Source organism: Rana temporaria, chromosome 4 (genome assembly GCF_905171775.1).
Source record: "Rana temporaria chromosome 4, aRanTem1.1, whole genome shotgun sequence".
Lineage (NCBI taxonomy): Eukaryota > Metazoa > Chordata > Amphibia > Anura > Ranidae > Rana > Rana temporaria.
Genome location: NC_053492.1, coordinates 98,758,810 through 98,781,778, shown reverse-complemented (window position 1 = coordinate 98,781,778; position 22,969 = coordinate 98,758,810). Strand labels below are relative to the sequence as shown.

Genomic DNA, 22,969 nt, shown 5'->3' with positions numbered 1-22,969 from the left:
TGTTCCAGAGAATGAGGGAGATGCTTTGTGTCAGGAAGGGTCTTGATATTCTTTTCTCTGTCCCCCATTCATCAAAACGGGATTTTCCAGCTTCTCATAATCACATGTGCGTCTTATACCAGTGATGTCTTAGGGAAAATAATATATTTATGACCACCCTTCTCCTATATGAATTTTCCCTCAGAGCGCTAATTCTTCAAAGCCCAGGCCATCGGAGATGTCGGTAATTCACACTATATGAAGAGTATTTAGGCAACTCACAAGAGAGAGAATCAGAAATTAATATCACCCTTTAAATTGTCCTCTTATTTAACTCCACAGACCAGCCTGAGCCAATCGAAGCGGTTCCATACAGTTCTATTCAGTTAAGGACAGGGAGCCAGACTCTTAAGTAAATCATAAACAGCAAGCAGTGTAGAGATATTGCAACAGGTGGAGAACTAAATTAGTTCCAGATTATCATACCCCTCAGATATTCCCTCTATTACTTCATTCCTATGCCAGTATGAGTTAAAAGTTGCAGTTACATTTTGTCTTCATATTCCCTTCAATTGCAGCTGGTCACGGATAACAAACCCAGTAGAGGACTAGCATCTAGTCATTGTCCAATTTTTACATAAGAGGGCACCTTATGGGGTATAAGTGTACATACTTCTGGAGGGCAATGTCCATACCAAACGGGGGGGTCACGGGGGGGGGGACCTGATCAGACTCGGCCTCTACTGAGCGCCTCACCAGACCCTTTGGTTATCCTCCTGGACCGCTGCCCGGCTGCTTGTCTCCGGTGGACTTATGGGCTTCTGAGAACCCCCGCACGGCATGCTCCGATTGCCAGTCGGCTTCCTTTCATCCAGCGCTGAGTGCGCAGCAGCTTCGGTTTCTCCGGCGCCTGCGTGTCCAGCAGAAACTCGTTCTGCCGGCGCTCTTCATGTAAGGACCCCCGAGTATGTCTGGTCCCGGCGGGATGGGATACCCGCTCGTTCCCCGCAGCGTCCGGCCTCTCACGGCTATAGTCCTGCGGGGCCACGAGCGGTGTGCTGACGGGGCCTCAGAGCGGCGTGTGTCTCCTGCCGCCATGAGCCGTCCGGTACCTCCCACCTCACTCACGCCACGTCACGTCCTCATCCTGCTCGATTTGTTATATTTCTCCACAATACGATCTATAGAATGCTTGTAGCTGGACATTTGTTATGTGGGAGGGAAAAAAAGTATAAGGACATATTTATATAGTTTTAGTGAAAATATTGCTTTTCATATTGTAAATGGGGTTGCTATGGGAAACAGTAGATGGCTACTAATTTTTGCAAATACTGGGAATATAGTCATTTATATAATGGCTTGATATATTAATTAACAGTTTTTTTCCCTTACCATTGTGTTGATAACTAAAACACATGGTTTATCTTACACTGTTTTGTAATCATTGGAATTGGAAATGTATTGAACCACTAGTATGGTGGTTCACTACACCAGTGTTTCTCAACTCCAGTCCTCGGGGCGCACCAACAGGTCATGTTTTCCAGGATTTCCCTCAGATCAAACTGCTGTGGTAATTACTAATGCAGTGAACTGATAAAATCACCTGTGCTCAATAATGGAAAGCCTGAAAACATGACCTGTTGGTGCGCCCCGAGGACTGAGTTGAGAAACACTGCACTACACCATACAATATGATATAATGTCATAACAGGGATACCAGGTGTTTGTATATTGTCTTTGCTATTTTCAAAAGCACCCTAGGAAGGTTAACATCCAGTAGTGCTTTAATATGTAACTATTGACACTATGAGGAAGTTAGTGTTTGGCCACCCATTCTCTGTGCCGCACCACTGGTCAGGAGCATCTCATTGGTGAGTCAGTATGTGTTAAGGGTAAATTTTTCTAGGTGAAGGTCTGCATTTGCATAGCACAGTGTCTTGGGGTTTGGGGGGATGCCTGATTTTATCATCATATTAGTGGGTCCACTACATTTCCATACTGTACTTTCCACTTTCAATTAACATGTGTCAGTTTCAAGTGTTATGCTTATGAGTGTATGCGAGAATTGATCAGTTGTTAAATTGGCTAACCATTCCTGTGGCAGCTGGGGGACTGGGAGGAGCTCTGCTTATTTAGTGCAACGTAACTGTGTTGTACAAGAAAAAGTGACTCCAATGGCTTTGGTGGCCTCAGAGCAACTGGCAAATAGATCCTTAAGACTTCATGCACACTTGAGCTCAAAAATGCTGCTTTTACAGGCGTTTGAGCTTTTTTTTCCCTTCTGCCTCTAAACTCCCTTCCATGATAACCTATGTGTCCATGCACACTATAGGCGTTTCAGGAGTTAGAGGTGATGAACTTTTTTGAGCATAAAAAATGCCTAAATGTGTGTTAACATCCTAAATATGCATGAATTGCTAGGTGCGTTTAGCGCTTGATCATTTTCTCATTTCAATGGGCAGAATAAATTAATATTCAGGCCAATAAAAAATAAATAAATATCCAAGCACTTAAAGTGCCTAAACATGTTTGCATAAAACACAGCTTAGGTGCATTTTTGAAGCAGCTTTTTTTCTCTGCTGCGAAGAAAAGTGTTTAGAAAAGGCCCCATTGTGCATGAAGCATAACAGTCTATAATTGGTTGTGTGCTCCTCTCTGACTTAAGGGAAGCCTGGTATGTGAGACATACAGCTGAGGAAAATGAAAAATAGTGCTGGACCTGTAAGGTTATCTATTTTGGCATTGCTCTCTTAAAGCATTGATGTTGATGCAAATAATCTGGTTGTTAGAATATGTTGAAGAGAAATTGTCTTTGAAAAAAAATGTGCAGAAATCACTGCTTCTGGGAGTGCCAGGTCCATGAGTGCTTCCCGCAACTCAGTAGTTCCTCCAGGAGATCTATATGAAACTACTGTGTCCTACAGGAGGATCCACTGGTCACTGCAAGGTATCCAGGATATTAACAGAAAAATAAAATTGCGCTAGACCTCAATAATAACATATGTGTAGGTGCTATATGATTATTGTGAGAAGAATCACATAAATTACCAGAAATAACCTCAAAAATTCAAAGTGATAATGAATAAATAAATAAATAGATAGAAAGGACAGAATTTATGTAAGTGAATAAATAAAGAAAATCAAATGGTGTAGAAGACTTAATAGATTGATAACTATATAAAAGTTCATACAATTTTTGAGTGGATGATCTGTCTGTGACAACAGCAAATGATGAGAATCCACCCGTGCAAAAATCCAGTAAAGTCAAATCTCTTCAGATATGGGAAAAAAGCCAAAGTGATCTCCACCACCATGTGACATATCAATCTGCTTATTTAAACTTGTATTAACCTCCTCAGCGGTATTCCCGAGTCTGGCTCGGGGTGGAATTTCAGCACCAAAAGCGGTAACCCCCGAGCCAGACTCCGGATCGCCTCGCTGTGTCCACAGGCAGAGTTTACTTACCTTGTCCCTGGATCCTGCGATGCCTCTCCGCTGTGTGATCGAGCCGCGTCCTCCTCTCTCAAATCACAGTGCCCGTGTGCCGCTGAGCTGCGTTACCTGCGACTGTACGACGCACGGGGGTGGAGATCGGCGCCAAATTCAAAAAAGTGAATACACACAATACATACAGTATACTGTAATCTTATAGATTACAGTACTCTATGAAATAAAATACACACCCCCTTTGTCTCTAGTGGTCTGCCCTGTGTCCTGCATGCAGTTTTATATAATAAAAACTGTTCTTTCTGCCTGGAAACTGTAGATTGTCCATAGCAACCAAAAAGTGTCCCTTTTATGTCAAAAGTGGGTTTTAGACCAGCTAGAAAACAGCGATAATAAATTAGAATCACTTGCAGAATAGTTTGATTTGTGGGGTGGAAATTCGTCACAAACAATAAAATGAATGACAGCGACAATTCTGCAACTGAGCAAATTTCAGTGTTTTTGATTGATTACATTATTGAATAATTTTAATTATAATTCATTATTTATTTGTTTTAATTATTTATAGTTATTTATTATATGATAATTTATGATTTTGTGTTACAAACTTTATCATGTAAAGAGAAGTGATTTTCGCGCCAAAAGAAATTATACTAAAAGTGTGGGATATATAGAATAAATCATAAATCAAAAAGCAGCTCCCCTAGAAAAAAGAGAACATATAGATCTCTGGTTCAGTGAATAATTGAGTGATAGGGGGCGCTGTAACCGATACCTATTGAGTGTATCAGAAAAAAAAGAGAACATACACTAACTAAATATATGCGCAATGTGAATATAAATATAAAGATGCAATTCAGGCCCTATCAGCATGAACTGCATAAGGTGATATAATAACTTGATCTGAAATAAATAAAAATAAATATATAGTGCCAATAACCATTTGATCGGTGTAAAGGTGAACAATATATACGTGATACACAATATAAAAATGCGTGCTCCCAAAACCAAGGAAACAAAAAAGGTCAAAGAGAAAAATATGTAATATATATTAAAGGCACTGTCCATGCACTCTTAGAGTGATAATTGGCATTCTCCAAATGGCAATAAATCAGCTTGACAGAGAGGCATGCAAATCTTCTTTCAATCATGTGCATACAATTTAGATTCTTCCACCACTTAAGAGTTGACACCCGAGAAGTGCTGATATAATGGACTCTTTACCAGAGGCGATAGGGCTTGCTTATTTAAAAGAAAGCCAAAATCGCATTAGCAGAATAATGTCTGCAAGCATTTGGTGCGTCCTCCACTGGTGTCACAGGCTATCTCTCTCCAGGAAGTTTAGGCAGAAGGGACATGAAAAGGCAGAGAACAACTCATAGTGCAACCGGTTTATTTAAGATAAAAATTAAAAACAAAGCAGGGGCCAAGTGGCCACTTACACTAACAAGTGCCCAACCCGGCACTAGGACTGCAGGCTCAGATATGGAGGCGTCAGCCTATACTTCCGTATCGGCGCGGTTACCGTCAGGTGTCCTCGCTACAGCCGAAATAAACCGGTTGCACTATGAGTTGTTCTCTGCTTTTCATGTCCCATCTGCCTAAACTTCCTGGAGAGAAGATAGCCTGTGACACCAGTGGAGGACGCACCAAATGCTTGCAGACATTATTCTGCTAATGCGAATTTTGGCTTTCTTTTAAATAAGCAAGGCCCTATCGCTCTGGTAAGAGTCCATTATATCAGCACTTCTCGGGTGGTCACTCTTAAGTGGTGGAAGAATCTAATTGTATGCACATGATTGAAAGAAGATTGCATGCCTCTCTGTCAAGCTGATTTATTTCATTTGGGAGAATGCCAAGTATCACTCTTAAAGCCTCGTACACACGGCCGAGGAACTCGACGTGCCAAACACATCGAGTTCCTCGGCCAGTTCAGCACTGAAGCCGCCGAGGAGCTCGGCGGGACGAGAGCTCCCATAGAACAACGAGGAAATAGAGAACATGTTCTCTATTTCCTCGTCGAGCTCCTCGTCGGCTTCCTCGGCTGAAAGTGTACACACGACCAGTTCCTCGGCAGAATTCAGCCCAGAAACTCGGTCGGAAGCTGAATTCTGCCGAGGAAAACTGGTCGTGTGTACGGGGCCTATGAGTGCATGGACAGTGCCTTTAATATTATACATACTTTTTCTCTTTGGACTCTTTTTTGTTTCCTTGGTTTTGGGGAGGCACGCATTTTTATATTGTGTATCACGTATATTATTGTTCACCTTTACACGATCAAATGGTTATTGGTCACTATATATTTATTTTTATTTATTCAAGATCAAGTTATATATCACCTTATGCAGTTCATGGCTGATAGGGCCTGAATTGCATCTTATATTTATATTCACATTGCGCATATATTTTAGTTAGTGTATGTTCTCTTTTTTTTTCTGATACACTCTATAGGTATCGATTACAGCGCCCCCTATCACTCAATTACAAACTTTATCATACCCGAGATGCCTACTAGACTCTTGTTTGGACAGATTTAAGTGAGCTATTCCTAAGAATTACAGGCCTACAATTCAAAACACCAAATTTCCATGCAAAATATGGGTACCCTGCTTTCAGCACCTAAAATATGAAATTAATCATACCGCCAGGGAGGTTAAGCAACAGAACAGTTTATAACAACAGATATACTATATGCTGTGTTACCACCGAAGGAGTCGGCTTGGTACAGTACTAATTTTGATTCCCTGAATTGCGCTTCCACTCAAGAACATCCTTAGCCCCTCTGACACATCTGAATTAAATGAAAGTTCACTACAAGCCTTTATAAGAACACAAGAACCACACACCTTTAACTCGGCTGTGAATCAGGCACCAGAAATAGACACAATACTATTATTAGTAAAATTACTCAATGTATTGGTTCAGGTTAGAATAAATGACTTCATCTATTGAACTCTTATTGCTCAGCAGCCCTCTTCCCTTGCTGGTATATCTGTTAACCAGTTCAGCACTACAAGGCAGCAGCAGCATAGAGCAGTTTCAGCCAGTGTTTCTCTAACTCTCCATTCTTAGCCAAGCACCTGGCTACATGAGTATTTATTATGGATTTCTGATGCTTTCATATGCTCCTTGGTGCTTGGAGCAGAACCTGGCATTTAGTTGATTGGCTCAATACAGATGAGTGCTTAGTTTTTTCTTGTGTTCCATGAAAAAGAAATGTAGAGAACAACATCTGTGGATGATGAACTGGTAAACATCAGGACAACTCAAGCCTAGTACACACGATCAGTCCATCCGATGAAAACGATCTGAAGGACAGTTGTCCTAGGTTAACCGATGAAGCTGACTGATGGTCCGTCGCGCCTACACACCATCAGTTAAAAAAATTATCGTGTCAGAACGCGGTGACGTAAAACACAATGACGTGCTGAAAAAACCGAAGTTCAATGCTTCCAAGCATTGCGTCGACTTGATTCTAAGCATGCGCAATTTTAAACCGATGGTTTTGCATACTAACGATCGGTTTTCGACCTATCGGTTAGCAATCCATCGGTTTAATTTTAAAGCAAGTTTGCTTTTTTTTAACCGAAGGTTAAATAACCTATGGCCCCACACACGATCGGTTTGGACTGATGAAAACGGTCCATCAGACCGTTTTCATAAGTTTAACCTATCGTGTGTACGAGCCTTAAAAGACAAAGCACTGGGTGGCCTATTACATCCAGTGTCATATCTCAAGACTAAATTGCAATAAAAAACACTAAGGGCATTTGTGACCCATGCTAAATTACCTTGTCTATGGAATTGTCTTATTACATGTTTAAGCCATACCAACCTTAAATGTTTGAACTTTAGTTTTTGTACTGGAAAAAAAAGTAATGTCTAGTTATGCTCTCCTGTTTCTTAGGTTAGCACGCTTGACTGGGTACGAGCTGAAAAATGTATAACCTCTGTGAGGTTCTCTTTAAAGTTAGCAAGGTAGGTGTTTTTCTATAACATTCAATATGATTAAGATACTGAGACTTGTTGCATTTCCTTAGCTTGGCATGATGTGTTATCTATATATTGTTTAATTATTGAAGATTTTAGGTATTAAACTTGAAAAAATACCTTTTTTATATATATATACACCAGACCCCCCGACCTATAATCTCTATAGCAGTGGTTTCTATAACCTCTATAGCAATGGTTTTCAAACACTAACGACGGGGCATAATTCCTGCCATTGACACCAACAATTGTTTATAATTACTGCCACTGACTAATGATGTGGCACCATTCCCTCTACTGACACCAACAAAGTGCCAGGCATAACGCCTGGCACTGACACCAACAATGGGAAATGATTTATCCCCTAAATGCTAAAGATGGGGTGTAGTTTACTCCACTGATGTCAGAATATTTTCTACTCCTACTGGCTACAATCCTGACCCTCTCAAATCTGAAAGACAATAAACTGGCCCTTTATTTAGAAAGTATGAAGACCTCTGATCTATAGTATTGAAACTGTGTATTTACACAGTTCCATCAGTATAAAAATAACATGTATTTTTTCATGCATACCTGTATGATGGGTTAACAATGTCTGGGAAAGAGCAAGAGCAGGACACATAAAATTATTATTTTTTTATTTAAAGAAATAAAAAAGTATTAAAAAAACTAACGCTGTAATTGATGAACCTTTGTTAAAACTAAAAGCACACATTCAACATCCCTCTAAGACATTCTCATGTCTCATATTATAACTTGCAGTGATTTGACATCTCAGTCCTGGCAAATGTATTTTCAGAATGTCATGTAAACATGCAGGGAATGTAACATTCACCCTCCATTTAATAGGGTGACTGTTGCAGTAAGCATCTGTTTCTGTTAAATAACAGATTCTACCCAATGTCAAGGATTTTTTTTCACCCAGAAAATTTTTACTACTATGCAGTGAACTTGCATAGTAGAGTGAACATTGAGGAAATATTTTCTTAACATATTGTTAAATAAAACCTGGCTCTGTTTTTACCACATTTAATCACTAATTAAGTAATGCATGTCCAGTCTTGCAGGGAATAAAAGGTGGCAGCCCTACCGCTATTGTATAAATATGATATCATGATTAAAGTATTAAAAATAGTTGTCCCCAACTATTACCTAAGTACAGTAAAACCATTGGTTTGCGAGCATTTTTTCGTTCCAGAAACATGCTTGTATCCAAAGCACTCTTGCAAAATGCTCTCAAACCAAGTTACTCTCAAACCAAGGTTTTACTGTACTGAATTTCAGTCTGCTTCCGATGGTGTGCAACTTAAGAAGGGAGAAGAAAATTGTGTGCAGCAATAAAGATGGTCTTGTCTATTTTATTGACATGTTTACATATTTTATTGGATGACAGCTTTAGTTTTCTTTACTCCCACTTTCATAAATAGGCCCCTTGAAACTCCTGGCACCTATATCTTTGTTGCTTAAAAAAATCATTTAACAGCTGTAGAATACAGGTTCTTACAGTGGTAATAAACTCCAAAACAAAAAGTTTTATATATTGTAGCTTATTGATGCTTTTTTTTTTCTTTTTTTTACCTGGTGATCCAACCAATAACACCCTAGATGTCTCCTGTTCCACTGGTGAGAGGTACAATGGAGACATCTAGGGACAGACACAATATCTAATCCGTGGAAAGAATAGTGTTAGATGCACTACAGATTGAGAGTACTTGACTAACAAATCAAAGCCAAACTCCAGCTAACGCTTTTTTAAAGTGGGTAGTAAGAGTCTTCTTTTTGACTTGTACGGTACATACAGCCTATAATAAGACTTACATTAGGTACTAGTGAATTATCTCCTAAACTTTCACTGTTTGGGAAATATTCACACTGCAGCAGTCGAGGAAGTCACTGGCGCATGGCGCTTTGAAGGGATAGCATATCCGTGCCATCCTTTTAGAGATCCATGCCATGGCCGTGACTCCCGAAGGTTGACAGAGGTTTTACATACATGAATAAAAGCTGAACCGTTTTGAATATTTGCAAATTTTTTGTGCACTTTTTCTGTCATCCCCATTGAAGTCTTATTGAGGCCAGAAACACTTGAAGGTTTACCTAAAAATAAGCTAATATATCTTTTTTGAGCTGCAAGCTTCAAGCAACACTATTCTCAGGTGTGAACGGGCACAACTGAGACCATAGGACTATAGATGTTGAGCATTTGGAACTTCGAGAGACTACAAAATGCTCAGGTGTGAATGGGAGACTAATAGCTTTGTCATAAAAAGGTGTGAATCAATCCTTATCTCCACCCATGCTTCACAATCTTCTGCCATGCATGTCATTGGGTCAGGTTCTCAAGTAAATTTCTACCAACTTTCACAGACAGAAAACTGGTTTAAATCCAGACAACCAATGAGATCGCTGCTTATAATTTTGTACAAGGGGCTTTTATGAAGAAACAATGTATCCTACCTTGCCTTGGCATGCAAATTTCTGTTTTAGGTTTGGCCTGCTGATGAAATCTGGATTCAAGAAAATCTCTATTTAAATATCAGTCAGAGTGAAGATTTCGAAGAACAGCGACCGTACTGTTTAGTGTGTTGGTTGGTTATGAAAAAGCCAGTAACTTCAGCACAGAGCTGGGCAGTGATCTGCCGATGTGGGACAGATCGTTTCAGAAAGCAATCTTCATGGAAGTGCAAAGAGCTGGAGTAAGTAATAACAAAACCATTTGTTCTTTTGTACTGCTGCGCAATTGGTCTTTTTTTTAAAGGAGCGCTGACCCAAGGCCATTTGAATAGAATAGAAATAGGGTAGAAACTGGGTAATACACTATCTGTGATTTTGAGTTTAGCTCCATATCTGGATTATAATATGCATTCCATGATTCCACAATGAAATGCTATTGAATCTCTGATCTGCCACAGGGTGTGGAGTATGTATGGAGCCAAATGAGTATATGGGACTGGGGCATTAAACATTTTTATTGATGAAAGGTTCTCAATAATGCACCTGGCTCCTCCCCCTCCCTCTTCCCACAGTTAGATTTATCTATTTGTGGTTCTTGACAGTTTCTTTGCTGTAATGTAACATATACTTGAAGAGGGATTGGAGGGCGGTTTTACTCCCTGCCCCCACCCCCTGGTCTCCCTCCCCGTCCCTGGTCACTCTGATGCTTACAGTTTGCATCATGCGCAAATGTTCCACAGAGCATTTACCATCCTCTGGACCTAGTGCTTGTGTTGTCTTCATCCATGTGCTGTAAACCCCCTATAACGTGTGCAGGATTGTGCCACAAGATGGTGATCCAGTGGATGGTGTGCAATTCAGTTTTGAGGGGGACTGAAGTTTCTCTTTAAGCTATAGTTTTTGTTGTTTGCAAACGATATAGACAGTTTCTTGCCAAGCACCTGTATTAAACATTGGACATAAAGGCAAGCTTATCAAACTAGGACTTTATGAGATTGGATTTCTGGTAGATCACCAGGTACTTTTTATGTACTTGTAATGTTTTTAAAGAGACAACACATTTACAAATGTGCATGTATTGCCGAAATGTACTGACATGTTCTTTAAAGAAGAACTTCACCCATTAAAAAAAAAAATAAAGTCATTAAAAGACAGCAGCTTTAACCTTTTTGCATCCACGCTATAGCCAAATGACAGCTACAGCGTGGACTTACATTGGGATACCGTCATATGACGTGCTCCCGTGCATGAGCTGCTTTCGTGTCCTCTGGGGGGCGAAGCTGGCACGCTCTGTGATCGCCGAGTCAATAAGACTCGGCTGATCACAGATTGGAGTAAGGGACTGATCCAGGCCCCTTACCACGTGATCAGCTGTCAGCCAATGACAGCTGATCATGTGATGTAAACAGAAGATCGGTAATCTTTATTTTTCTCCTGACAGCTGACAGCATGAGGAGAAAAAAATATGATTACTGGCTTCTGTCAAAGGGACATTGGTCCCGAAGTCATCCACCTGATCTGTGCCCACCAGTGCTGCCTGCCAGTGCCCACCAGTGCATACTAGTGCCACCAATCGGTACCCACCAGTGCATATCAGTGCAACCAATCAGTGTCACCTAATGCCCACCAGTGCCACCTATCAGTGCCCACCAGTGGTGCCAATGAGTGCCCATCAGTGCCTAAACATCACTGTCATCTAGCAGTGCTGCCTATCAGTGTCATCTATCAGTGCCCACTCAGTGCCATCACTGCCACCCATCAGTGCCACCTATCAGTGCCACCTTTTTAAGTGCCACCTACCAGTGCCACCCATCAGTGCCACCTCTCAGTGCCCACCAGTGCAACCTATGAGTGCCCACCAGTGCTGCCTCATCAGTGCCCACAAGTGCCACCTATGAGTGTTCATTAGTGCTGCCTTATTAATTCCCATCAGCGCAACCTATCAGTGCGCATCAGTGCAGCCTCATCAGCGTATATCAATGTAGGAGAAAAATGACCTGTTTGCAAACATTTTTACAAAATATAAAACTGTCTTGTTTTTTCAATTTTTTTTGTATTTTTTTCTTTTTTTGATTAAACACCACCAAAAGAAAACTATTTGTGGGAACAAAATGATAAAAATGTAATTTGGGTACAGTATTGCATTACCGCACAATTGTCATTCAAAGTGTGACAGCGCTGAAAGCTGAAAATTGGTCTGGGCAGGAAGGGGGTTTAAGTGCCCAGTAAGCAAATGGTTAAATACTGTAACCGCTGACTTATAAGAATAAGGTACTTACCAGTCCATGGATGGAGTTCCACAGCTGAATCTAGTAACTGCTGTAGCTTCCCAGTGCCACCATTTTGGATATTGAAGACAGCTGTAACACCTATGGAATATGAAAAATAAAAAAGAAAACGACACTACACACCAACATGAGTGAACTACAAATTTATTGAGCAATAGGCTCAAGATCAACAGCATAAATGCCCTAACTATCCTCATATAATCCTAACAACCACCTGAGTCCCCTATCAACCCCTCCCAGACTGGAACCATGGACTATACTTACAAAAAGGGAAGGATTCAGTCCCAAAAAGGAGCTGAGTTCACCCTCCCCTAAACAAAAATCCCCCCCATACCAAGGGACCCTGAGCCACCCACCAACAAACAAAGGTAACACTTGTTGCACTGAGTGCAACCTTGAAGCTACAGTGGGTAATTGAGGCACCAAGACTAGGTGGGACAGAGATGCATACCTGCCCAAATGGGGCTACTTACATAAAAACACAAACCCCAAAAAATTGTCTGTCAAAAGAGTCAGTCAATGGCAAAAAGGAAAACCAAACACCTGCAATGGGAGCTCAAATATCAAAGAATCAGTGTCCAGCTGCTGTGCTGGTAACAAGAGATATATGAAAGAGCCTTGCACCTGACATTCAATTAACTAGTAGCTGATTAGATGACCCATGAAGGGATGTGTAGGAGAGCAGATATATGCCAGTTATACCAGCAAGATAACCATTCCTAGGGAGCATACTGATAACAGTGGCTGGGAGGGCTGGCAGAGATGAGTGGTAAGCCAGTGAGATGGAGCAGGAAGATTCCCAACAAAAAACAGGTGACCTCAACCTGTCAGTAATGCCACCAGGAGGTAATGACTCCCAATGTGGGTGTCAGAAGTACAGTAAAACCTTTGATTACAAGCATAATTTGTTCCAGAAACATGCTTGTAATCCAAAGCACTTGTATATCAAAGCAAATTTCCCCATAGGAAATAATTGAAACTCAAATGATTTGTTCCACAATCATTTATTCATAGGTCCTTCAGTTTATATTCCATAAAAAAGATTATAGCAATGTGATAGGTTGTGCAACCATAAAATGTCCATCCACAAATGGAAACCTCCACAAGGGGGGTTAGAAGCAAAATTAAGCAGGAGCTACAGAGAATAAAAGAAAAGAGAGGCGCTTCTAAGTGTAGCAATATGTTGTTAAATGTTATACCTTCATTAAATGTAACCATATTTCTATACTTAGAGGCGCCTCTCTTCTCTTTTAATATGCAGTTGTGACATGACATTGCTCTTATATCAAGACATTGCTTGTATATCAAGTCAAAATGTATTAAAACATTTTGCTTGTCTTGCAAAACACTCTCAAGCCAAGTTACTCTCAAACCAAGGTTTTACTGTACTCAGAGTTCTACGTTTATGCTCCTCTCCAAGTAACGGAATGTAAATAATGTCCGCTCAGCTACTGTATTCTCAGCAAGTACATCTCTCCTATAAAAGGATACAATCCAACCAAAACTCACATGCTGTGCGCTGATCAGCTATTCCAGTCATGTGTACCTGGTCTCTCCAATTTCCTGTGTATGATTGAGAAATGTATTGGATCTTCTCTTTGAATGTTTTGGCCCCTGGAGGGTTAAATGAGGATTTTGAAATTAGTGCCATATTTTAGAACCTCATTCACTCAATCAAATTCAATCAAATTCTCATTTTTTAGTGGCTATATTATTTTTGGGCATGTCCCCCCTAATTGTAGTAATTTTTCTAAATAATTTGATATACTTTTATACATATGTACTTTTTAAATATGTTTTCCCAATATAATTTATATATATATATATATAATATATATATATATATATATATATATATATATATTATATATATATATATATATATATATACATTAATTTTAAATGAAGTTTACATTAATCAAATTTTTAAGCATTTCCCATGTAATATTTATCCCTAGCAACATCTGGGAACTATGCACAGTATGAATGCTGTGTTCTGTTTACATTTGTCCTTTGTTTTCATGCTTTCTTTCCTTATATGTTTTCTTGCAATAATTTGTTGCCCTTGTCTTGCCGGTTCTATGTGCGGGACGCATCCCATGCTGTCTCTATGTTTTACTGTGGAACCCTGTGTCCATGGATCACAATAATCATTGATAGTTCCTGGTTACTGTAGCATTGTTTTTCTTTCCCCACTACCGCCCACAGTCCCGCCCACAGCCCTGCCCACAGACTAAAAGAAGCTAAGCTTCTATAAACGTGTTGTCATTGGCTGAAGAAGGAACCAATCAGTAGTTCCGAAATGCATCCCATTTTGATGACCAACTTCCTGTTTGCGGTCCACGCTGGTTGTTGTCCCCTTCCGCTGATATCATTTCCGGGATCCTTGTTCCACGCTGATCTAGACGGTGCGACTGCTTCACCAGTGTTCTCAGAGCCTGGAGCCTGCCGGTCTCCCTGGATTTTCTGCTGGAAGCTGTATGTAGCACTACCCCGAAGGAGCTGCTGGTTTGTTTTGGGTGGCAAGTTACCTCTATTCCTTCACCGCCTAGGGTATACGATGAGAGATGAGAAAACCATGTCTACACGTTGCGTTTTTTTTTCTTTGCTTTATTTACCAAACGTGGCAAAAGAATAAAAGTAGGAGTTGAAGAGGTGGAAGGGTAATAGGTAGTAGGTTCAGGTGTATAACTGTTCGGAAACACTCCTGCTTCCAGAAACGTAGCTTTCGTCACCACTCTAGCCAGAGTGGGTATTGTGCACCTGGATAGGCCTCTCTCACTAGCCTAGCAGCCAAGGTGTCACACAGAAACTTCAGCAAAGTCTCTGCCACAGACCTTCCCAAAGGTGGAGATATATTCGGTCCAGAATCCTCTCAGCATAGGATTAAGCACCCGGATCTCTCTTGAAAAAACTTGTGTGAACTCAGAACTGACAGGCGACCTTCACTTGGCCTTTCAGTATTAGTGCGTCCTTCAATGAAGTTCAAGGCCTCTCCTGATCGTACCAGCCTTCCGCTCTGTGTTCTCCAGAACAGGTGCGTTTTTAAGTGGCTTCCTCCCCCTAGGACGGACAGCACAGGACCACTCTGCAAGCGTAGACCCAGCATAACTACCGAGCCTACTTGGTAGATCACAGCTCCGGACCAACGTGGTCCCGGAGGTCCCGGAAGCCAGGAACACTTTAACACGCACCCCCAGGGCCACATACGGGGGGGGTGGGACGACTGGCCAGGAACAAACCACGACGACCTCGAACCAATGACGTCCGTCCCCTAAGTACTCTCCCCCAGCATGCACAGTGAGGCGACCAAGCCCCACTGATTGGCTGCCGAGGAAAAACACCCAATACGCCCTGACTCGACTGCTGCCACCCTTGGCCTGGGGTGGTACCAACAATAGTGGTCACAGCTACGGCTGGAACAGAAGCCCAAATTTGGCAAAACAATACAGTCAGAGGTAGTTAAATCTCTGACTACCCTCTAAATTTAAGGCGGTGCCAGCTATAAAAGTAGCAGGCCGCTACATGTATATACTGGGACCTTCCTGATGCTGGATCACCCATTGTACATACCCATGACATGCCCTTTTTATCTTTGATCCTGTAAGTGTTTTTAATCCTTTTTGGGGATATTAAAAGTTTTAATTCTGTACTTAGAGGCGCCTTTTTCTTTTATCTGTGTATGATTGAGTCCTGCTGAGTTTCAAATATTCCACTGCTGTGCACCATGTGCTATTCAGCTGATCCAATCATAGGTGGCTGGACTCTTCAATGAACTCATACACAGTCGGCTATATGAGCCACGATGAAAAACTTTAGTTCTCTGTAAAGCAGGGGTGGTCAGGCCAGATGATAAAAGGGGAGGAGAGGAAATCCCTGCAACTGCATCTACATGTTTTGTTCCAGGGGACAGAACTTCGTCAGGACACCCCAATCACAACCAGCTCCCTGCTGTGCATGTATGAAATTATCTGGTGCAGTGACAAGGTCCTACAGCATTCCTGGGTCACATGTCCAGGAGGCTGTGGCAAGGGAGACGGTCGGGACAAGTAATATCCTCACTTAGGTGAGGATTGAGGAAGTGGGAGCAAGTACCGGAAAAAATGTTAAAGAAAATTTCCAACTTTCTGTGGAGAACTGCAGAGCACAAAAGACAGCCATGTAACAGTACTGTTTGCAGAATGTTTTTTTTACCAGACAGGACATTTTCCATAATTTCTGCCATGGGCAAGAAGTTTATAAACAGTGTCTGGCTTTATTAGTATGATATTGTCTGAATATCACCTAAGGCCTTAAGTTTGGTTAACTAATGGGGCGGTACATCATTTAGACTCCTCACGCGATATAGATTGTTACCATATATCTTTGTACCATGCAAATGCAATAGGCCCCATAGGCTCTCAAGCACATATATCAAATACAAGCTCCATGGGCTGAATCCGGCCTGCCAGGCCTTGTCCTGTGGCCCTCAAACCCAGTTTTGCAGCTAGAACATGGCAAAACGCCACTCTCATCCTCCACTGGGGTTGCTTATCATGCATAGCTCACCCCTAAACCCTGCACTATGTACCCAGCACACCTCTGAACTCTTCACTCTGTGCATAGGGCACCCCTGGAACTTCACTCTGTTCGTAACCAGCCCTAAACTCTGTATTCTCTGGGTAGAATAATCCTAAACTCTGCAAGCTGTATGTATGGCACTCCTTAACCCTGCAATCTGTACGTAGCACACCCCAGATACAACCGGCCTTTTGAGGGCAACCACACTGCTGATGCGGGCCGCAATGAAATTAAGTTTGACACCCCTGTTACAAAACAATGTATTATTAATTTTTCATCTCAGTTTTGTAGAGGATGATTCCTCATATTTATAACTTACATTCACAAACAGCATTGTTCATCCAATTAAATTACATTCACTTGTCCAATATTTTTAATATGAAATTCAAGGTTTATTAACATAGATTGCATTTACAATGTAAGCAATATTATTTTCTTTTTAATAAATGGTGCGGTGCTGCGATTTACATATTTAAGTGATTTACATTACAATGAAGCATTGAAGAGATTCCGTCAGGCTCACACATTTGTTGCACATTCAACTAATTTCATGGGAAGATTGTAGGCAAAAATCATAATATGCACACTAAACCATTCACTCCCTTCACATTTAGTTACAAAATGTTATCGCTCTCACAAACAGCAGCGATTATTGTGATTGAACTTGAAGAGGTCTGAATGCAATATTTTATATTTCTATGCCCCTGTATTACTTATTATTTATGATATTTATCTGACAGTTAAAGTCAGTAAAATTCCCCTTGCAGTGGGGCTGCACCCACACTGCAAGGGTAAATTGCAAATTTTATCTAGAGGGAAGAAGAAAACATTTTTTGTTAGCCTCCATGATCTAGCGGTGGACTGTTCCTCTGGGTCCTCACATTCATTGCAGGAATATGGACCCTGCTCTGGTCTAGATGACTTCTGGACCCTAGGCCGATAGAGCATAGTGGTGCAGATGCTGCAGGAACTTGTCTAGCTGCAGGAAAGAGTGGGGGGATTACATAAGTATAGCTCTTCTATTTTTCTCCTATGCATAAGCAAGCAATTAACGGCAAGTGATCATTTTTGTTTGGCCCGGAGTTGGGCTTTAAGCATAAAAAATCATGGCACATTGGTATTTATCACTTCTCAGTTTAGAGTAGTGAGTAGAGACCCTTTAAATCATAACCTGCTAACCCCAAAGATGTGCAGAATGGCACTATAATCGAAGCAAAGAACAGAAATGGTAATTCAAAGGCATCGTAGTTTTCATTCTCTCTCCTGCAGTATTGCCATTCTAAGTGTGATTTAAGCAACAGTTAATGCTTATGGAGCCACTGGACCTTTACATTTAAGTTTATAATTCAATTACTGAAAAATGCAATTTAGGCTGTAATTAAGTTTAACAGAAGATTACAGAGGGTGGGGGGGGACAGGTTCAAACTGAAACGTGTCTGCTTTAGTGAACATTTTGCTTTATTTTTTTATCTCTTAAGCTACTACTATATCATTTCCAGCATGTTAAATTATTTCAGCTCATTCAACCTTAAGACAACTGCAGCATTGTCTAGTTTCCAATGATGCTTCTTTTGTTTGTTGCAGTCTACAATTCTAAAAAGAAAAGTTTATATTACAAAAGTATAAATTATTTATACTCCAATGAAAGTCTATATTAAATACAGATTTAGGCTGACATTGAACACTAGGCAAATATAAAAGACACACATTAGTACAGCTCTATCATCATTATTAAAGTACATTGTTACATTACATAAGTGTAAATAACTGAATTTGACCTAGTATCAGCTACTGTATAGCAGGGCTGGAGTGTGATGGGGAAAAACAGCACAAGGAGCCAATCAGTTCATGTGCTGACAAGAAGTGTGCTGATAGGAAGAGAATCAGAGTGACAGGCAAGAGAGGTGAGCTCATCACTGTGCTGTGCATTCTTTCACTGTCCAGTCATAGGCTGGGTTGGATCCAGGACAAACTTGGCTCAGAAGAAGTAAGTTGAATAATGCTGAGGACGTCTAGGCTTAAAATCACATTATTGGTCAGTCATTTGGTGAAGGGGGATTATGATGTGGGGTTGTTTTTCGGGGGGGGGGGGATGGTCCCTTAGTGCCAATGAAGGGAACTCTTAAGGCGTCAGCATACAAAGACATCTTGGACAATTTCATGCTCCCAACTTTGTGGGAATAGTTTGGGGATGGCCCCTTCCTGTTCCAACATGACTTTGCACTGGTATACAAAACAAGATCCATAAAGACATGAATGAGCAGGTTTGGGGTGGAGGAACTTGACTGGCCTGCACAGAGTCCTAAACTCAACCCGATAGAACACCTTTGGTATGATTGGAGACAACGAGCCAGGCCTTCTCATCCACATCAGTGCCTGACCTCCCAAATGCGCTTCTGGAAGAATGGTCAAACATTCCCATAGACACACTCCTAAAACTTGTAGACAGCCTTCCCAGAAGAATTGAAGCTGTTATAGCTGCAAAGGGTGGGCCAGCTAAATATTGAATCCTACCGACTAGAGAGAGAGAGAGAGAGAGACTTGTAAAGCGCAACACATGCGAACTGAATCGCCTCTGGGCGCTGTATCCATTTCATGGGTAAGGAACCCCTTGACCTCAGAAGAGATGGGTTTTAATCTTTCTCCTGAAGGCCAAGTGGTCCGACTCCAGTCGGATGGTGGTTGGTAGTGCATTCCACAGGCGAGGTCCCTGGACTGCAAATCTTCGATCTCCTTTGGACTTGTATCTGGCCTTGGGTATCTGGAGGAGGTTTTGATTGGTGGATCGCAGAATGCGATTGGGGTTATGGGCTTTTATTTTTTCACATAGATATTGGGGGGCGTTGCCTTGAATACACTTATGTATTAGACAGAGTGCCTTGAAAGTGATTATGTCTTTTACTGGCAACCAATGAAGGGATCTCAGTGAAGGTGAGATTGATTCCCATGGTTTTTTCCCAGTCACTAGTCGAGCGGCCGTATTTTGAACGACTTGCAGACGAGTGATTTGGTATTTGGGGAGTCCTAGATAGAGGGCATTTGCGTAGTCGAGTCTGGAATTGATGATTGTTCCCACCACGACTGCAATGTCCTCTTTCGGGATAAAGGGCGTGAGTCTGCGTAGTAGGCGCAGCAGATGGTGGGATCCGCTGACTACTGACCCTATTTGTGCATCCATTGTCATGTAGGTATCGAAAATGACTCCGAGACTTTTGACTTTGGTGCTAGGGGTGATAGTTTTACCCAGAATGGGCAGGGGAGTCCATGTTGACGCGGGGTGATTTTTCCGGTTAGCGTGAAACAGGAGAAGTTCTGTTTTCGAATCATTGAGTTTAAGATAACTGTTTGTCATCCAGTTATCTATTAGAGTGAGGCATTTCTCTAGTCCAAAAGAATGATCCTTTTTGTTGCAGATGCGGAAATACAGTTGTGTGTCGTCTGCATAGGAGTGGTAAAGTAACTTCTGGTTACTGATGATTTCAAGAAAGGGCGAAGATAGATATTAAACAATACGGGAGATCCCTGAGGGACTCCGCATGACACCGTATGTTTTTCAGAAGTGAAAGACCCCAGTTTCACTATTTGTGATCGGTTTTCCAAGAAGGAGGAGAACCAGGGTAAAACACATTCAGCGACTCCGGCTACTTCAGCTAGCCTAGCCAGTAGTAGTCCGTGGTCTACAGTGTCAAAAGCCGCGCTTAGGTCCAGCAGTATCAGGAGACAAGATTCTCCTTCGTCTGCGGCCTCTAGAGCGTCATCCCATATTTTGAGCAGCGCCGTTTCAATCAGGCTTCCGTCCGGGTCACGGAACAGAAACGGCGCTGCTCAAAATAGCGCCTGATTGAAACGGATCGAGTAATTTATGGGTGTCTAAATGCAGTTGCAGCTTTTGTACAACTACTTTCTCCATTACCTTGGAGAAGACATTTAGAGCCGTTATGGGCCTCCGGTTGTTTGGGTCTTTGGGGTCGAGGGTAGTTTTTTTTAGAATTGGTTTTATTGTACCTTGTTTTAGCAAGGTGGGCACCATGCCCTCCTTGAATGATTGGTTAATGAGCTGCGTGATAGCTGGTGCCAGTATATCGGCACTTTCTTTCAGCTGTTTAGTGGGGATGATATCATTGGGTGCTGTGCTATTACGCAGAGTCCCGATGATGTTTTTAGTGGCATTGATGGTGATGGGTTTTAGAGTGAATTTTGGTGGTTGCGGCAGGTTTATGTGGGTATTGGGTTTGTGATTTGGGGAAAGGTTAGGGACGATTCCATTTTGCTGAATACTTTCACAGATTTTTTCAATTTTATTAATTAAATAATCCGATAATTCGTTGCAAAATTCTTGTGAATCAGAATTGGGGGCCTCTAAACAAGCTGGATTCATAGTCTGAGTGACCAGCTTGAAGAGTTCTCGGGGGCGGTTAAGGGCATTTGCGATGATGTTGGAGAAATTATTTTTTTTGGCCGTGAAGATTTCTTTGTGATATTTCTTTGTTATTATCTTGTAAATGGTGTGGTTTTTATCTGAAGAGCACCTTTTCCACGCAGCTTCTGCTCTTCTACGCTCTTGCTTTAGCAACGTCAGCTGGTCATTAAACCAGCTGGAGTTGTTTTTCCTGATGCAAGTTTTGCGTTTTGGTGCTACTAAGTCAGCTGACTGTAGTAGCGCCTTGTTGATGGCGTCAAGTGTTTCTGTGACTGTTTGTTTTTGTTGGGTTGTTTTTATTTTGTTCCCTTGTGTTGTTTTGAAGAGTTCCGAGTGGAGCTTCTTCTGAGATCTAGTCCAGTGAGTTGTCACCGGTTTTGTCATTTTTTTTGGGCTGGCATTTTTGGTGATTGTGAATTTGATGGCATGGTGATCGGTCCATGGTTGCGGCTCATTTCCCAGGACGTCAATTTCCAAATCTTGTTTGAAAATGAGATCGAGCGTATGGCCTGAGGCATGAGTGGGGCCTTGTATTAGTTGCTGCAGACCTAATCCTTCCAGATGGTCGATGCAGGCGTCGGCTACGGGGTCCAGCAAGGAGTTGACCCAGAGGTTGAAATCCCCAAGCACCAAAAGGTGTTTGATGTTTAGGGTATATGTGGAGATGAATTCCGTCAATGACGTGAGAAGGTGCGTTTTTGGGCCTGGTGGTCTATAGCAAAGTAGCATATGGACCGTATCTTGGGGATTTGTTTGCAGCTGCAGAGTGAGGGTTTCCATGAATGGAAGCGAGTTTTGAAGGACTGGTTTGGCGATCGAGAGGTGAGTCTTGTGGATCACCGCCAGGCCCCCCCTCTTTGCCCCACTCTGTTTTGCATTTGAATGCGATAATTTGCTGGCACCAATTCTGTTAGAATGGTGTTGCAGTCGGCTGTCAGCCAGCTTTCTGTGATGAAGAGGCAGTCTAGATCGTGTTGAAGGATGAAATCATGGATTTCTTGTCAGTGTTTTACTGCCGATCTTGTGTTGACCAAAGTGCATATTATGCGCTTGGGCTGGGGTACCTGTGCATAGTTTTTGACTGTTGATCGTTGATTGATTCTCAACAGTCGCTCATTCCTTAGAGCTTTTTTGGTGACAACTGGGAGTATAGAGGCAAATGGTTTTAGTTCCCGGATGGTTTTAGCAGAGTATTTTAGGTAACCCATGGTCGCAAAAAAAAAGCAGGGAAGTAATGTTGATTGGGGGGGTCTTATATGGTGATGGGTGGAAGACTGTCCAAGTGAGCCATCACTCGTTGAGTCTTCTCTCCCCGATTGGTCCAGAGGAAGGCTAAAAAAACCCAGGCGTGCTGTGCCAATCTGCAGCAATCGGGGAAAAAAAATTCCTTCCTGACCCTTAATGGGCGATCGGTGCAACCCTGGATCAATTGCCTAGGGGGGGGGAGTCCTGTTTTTTTGTGCTGTGTCTGCAGCAGCCGAGAGCTGGGAGGACCCTGCCTGGCTGCACTATCCCTGGGGAGAGCCGTCTTGTTTGAGAGCGTCCTGCTCTCACTATCCCTGGGGTGAGCAGACTAAGGTGAGAGCGTCTGCTGCACCGCTGAATCTATGTATCAAGAGTTCCAACTTTATTAGCTGCAAGCTTGTTCTGGATCAGTGATTGAAAAAAATAATGAAGGGGAGCTGCGGTGGCTCCACGCGATTGGCACTGCGCTGACAAGCCATTCACCTCTGCAGCTAGAGGTTCGGATCCCGGTCTCGGGTACATGTGAATTGAGTTTGGTGGTCTCAGCCCGGCTCCCGGTGGGTGTGCTATGCGAGGTAAGCTTGCG

At 42.0% G+C, this 22,969-nt stretch overlaps 1 protein-coding gene across 1 annotated transcript in view; it reads left to right on the top strand.

The window, feature by feature from the left end:
- The window catches only part of SNTG2 (syntrophin gamma 2), a 625,709-nt gene that overhangs the window by 511,159 nt on the left and 91,581 nt on the right, over positions 1–22,969 (top strand). The window contains 4 exon segments of the mRNA XM_040348669.1: positions 7,334–7,364; positions 7,367–7,404; positions 9,904–9,991; positions 9,994–10,112. Coding sequence (XP_040204603.1) covers positions 7,334–7,364; positions 7,367–7,404; positions 9,904–9,991; positions 9,994–10,112 — 276 coding nt within the window.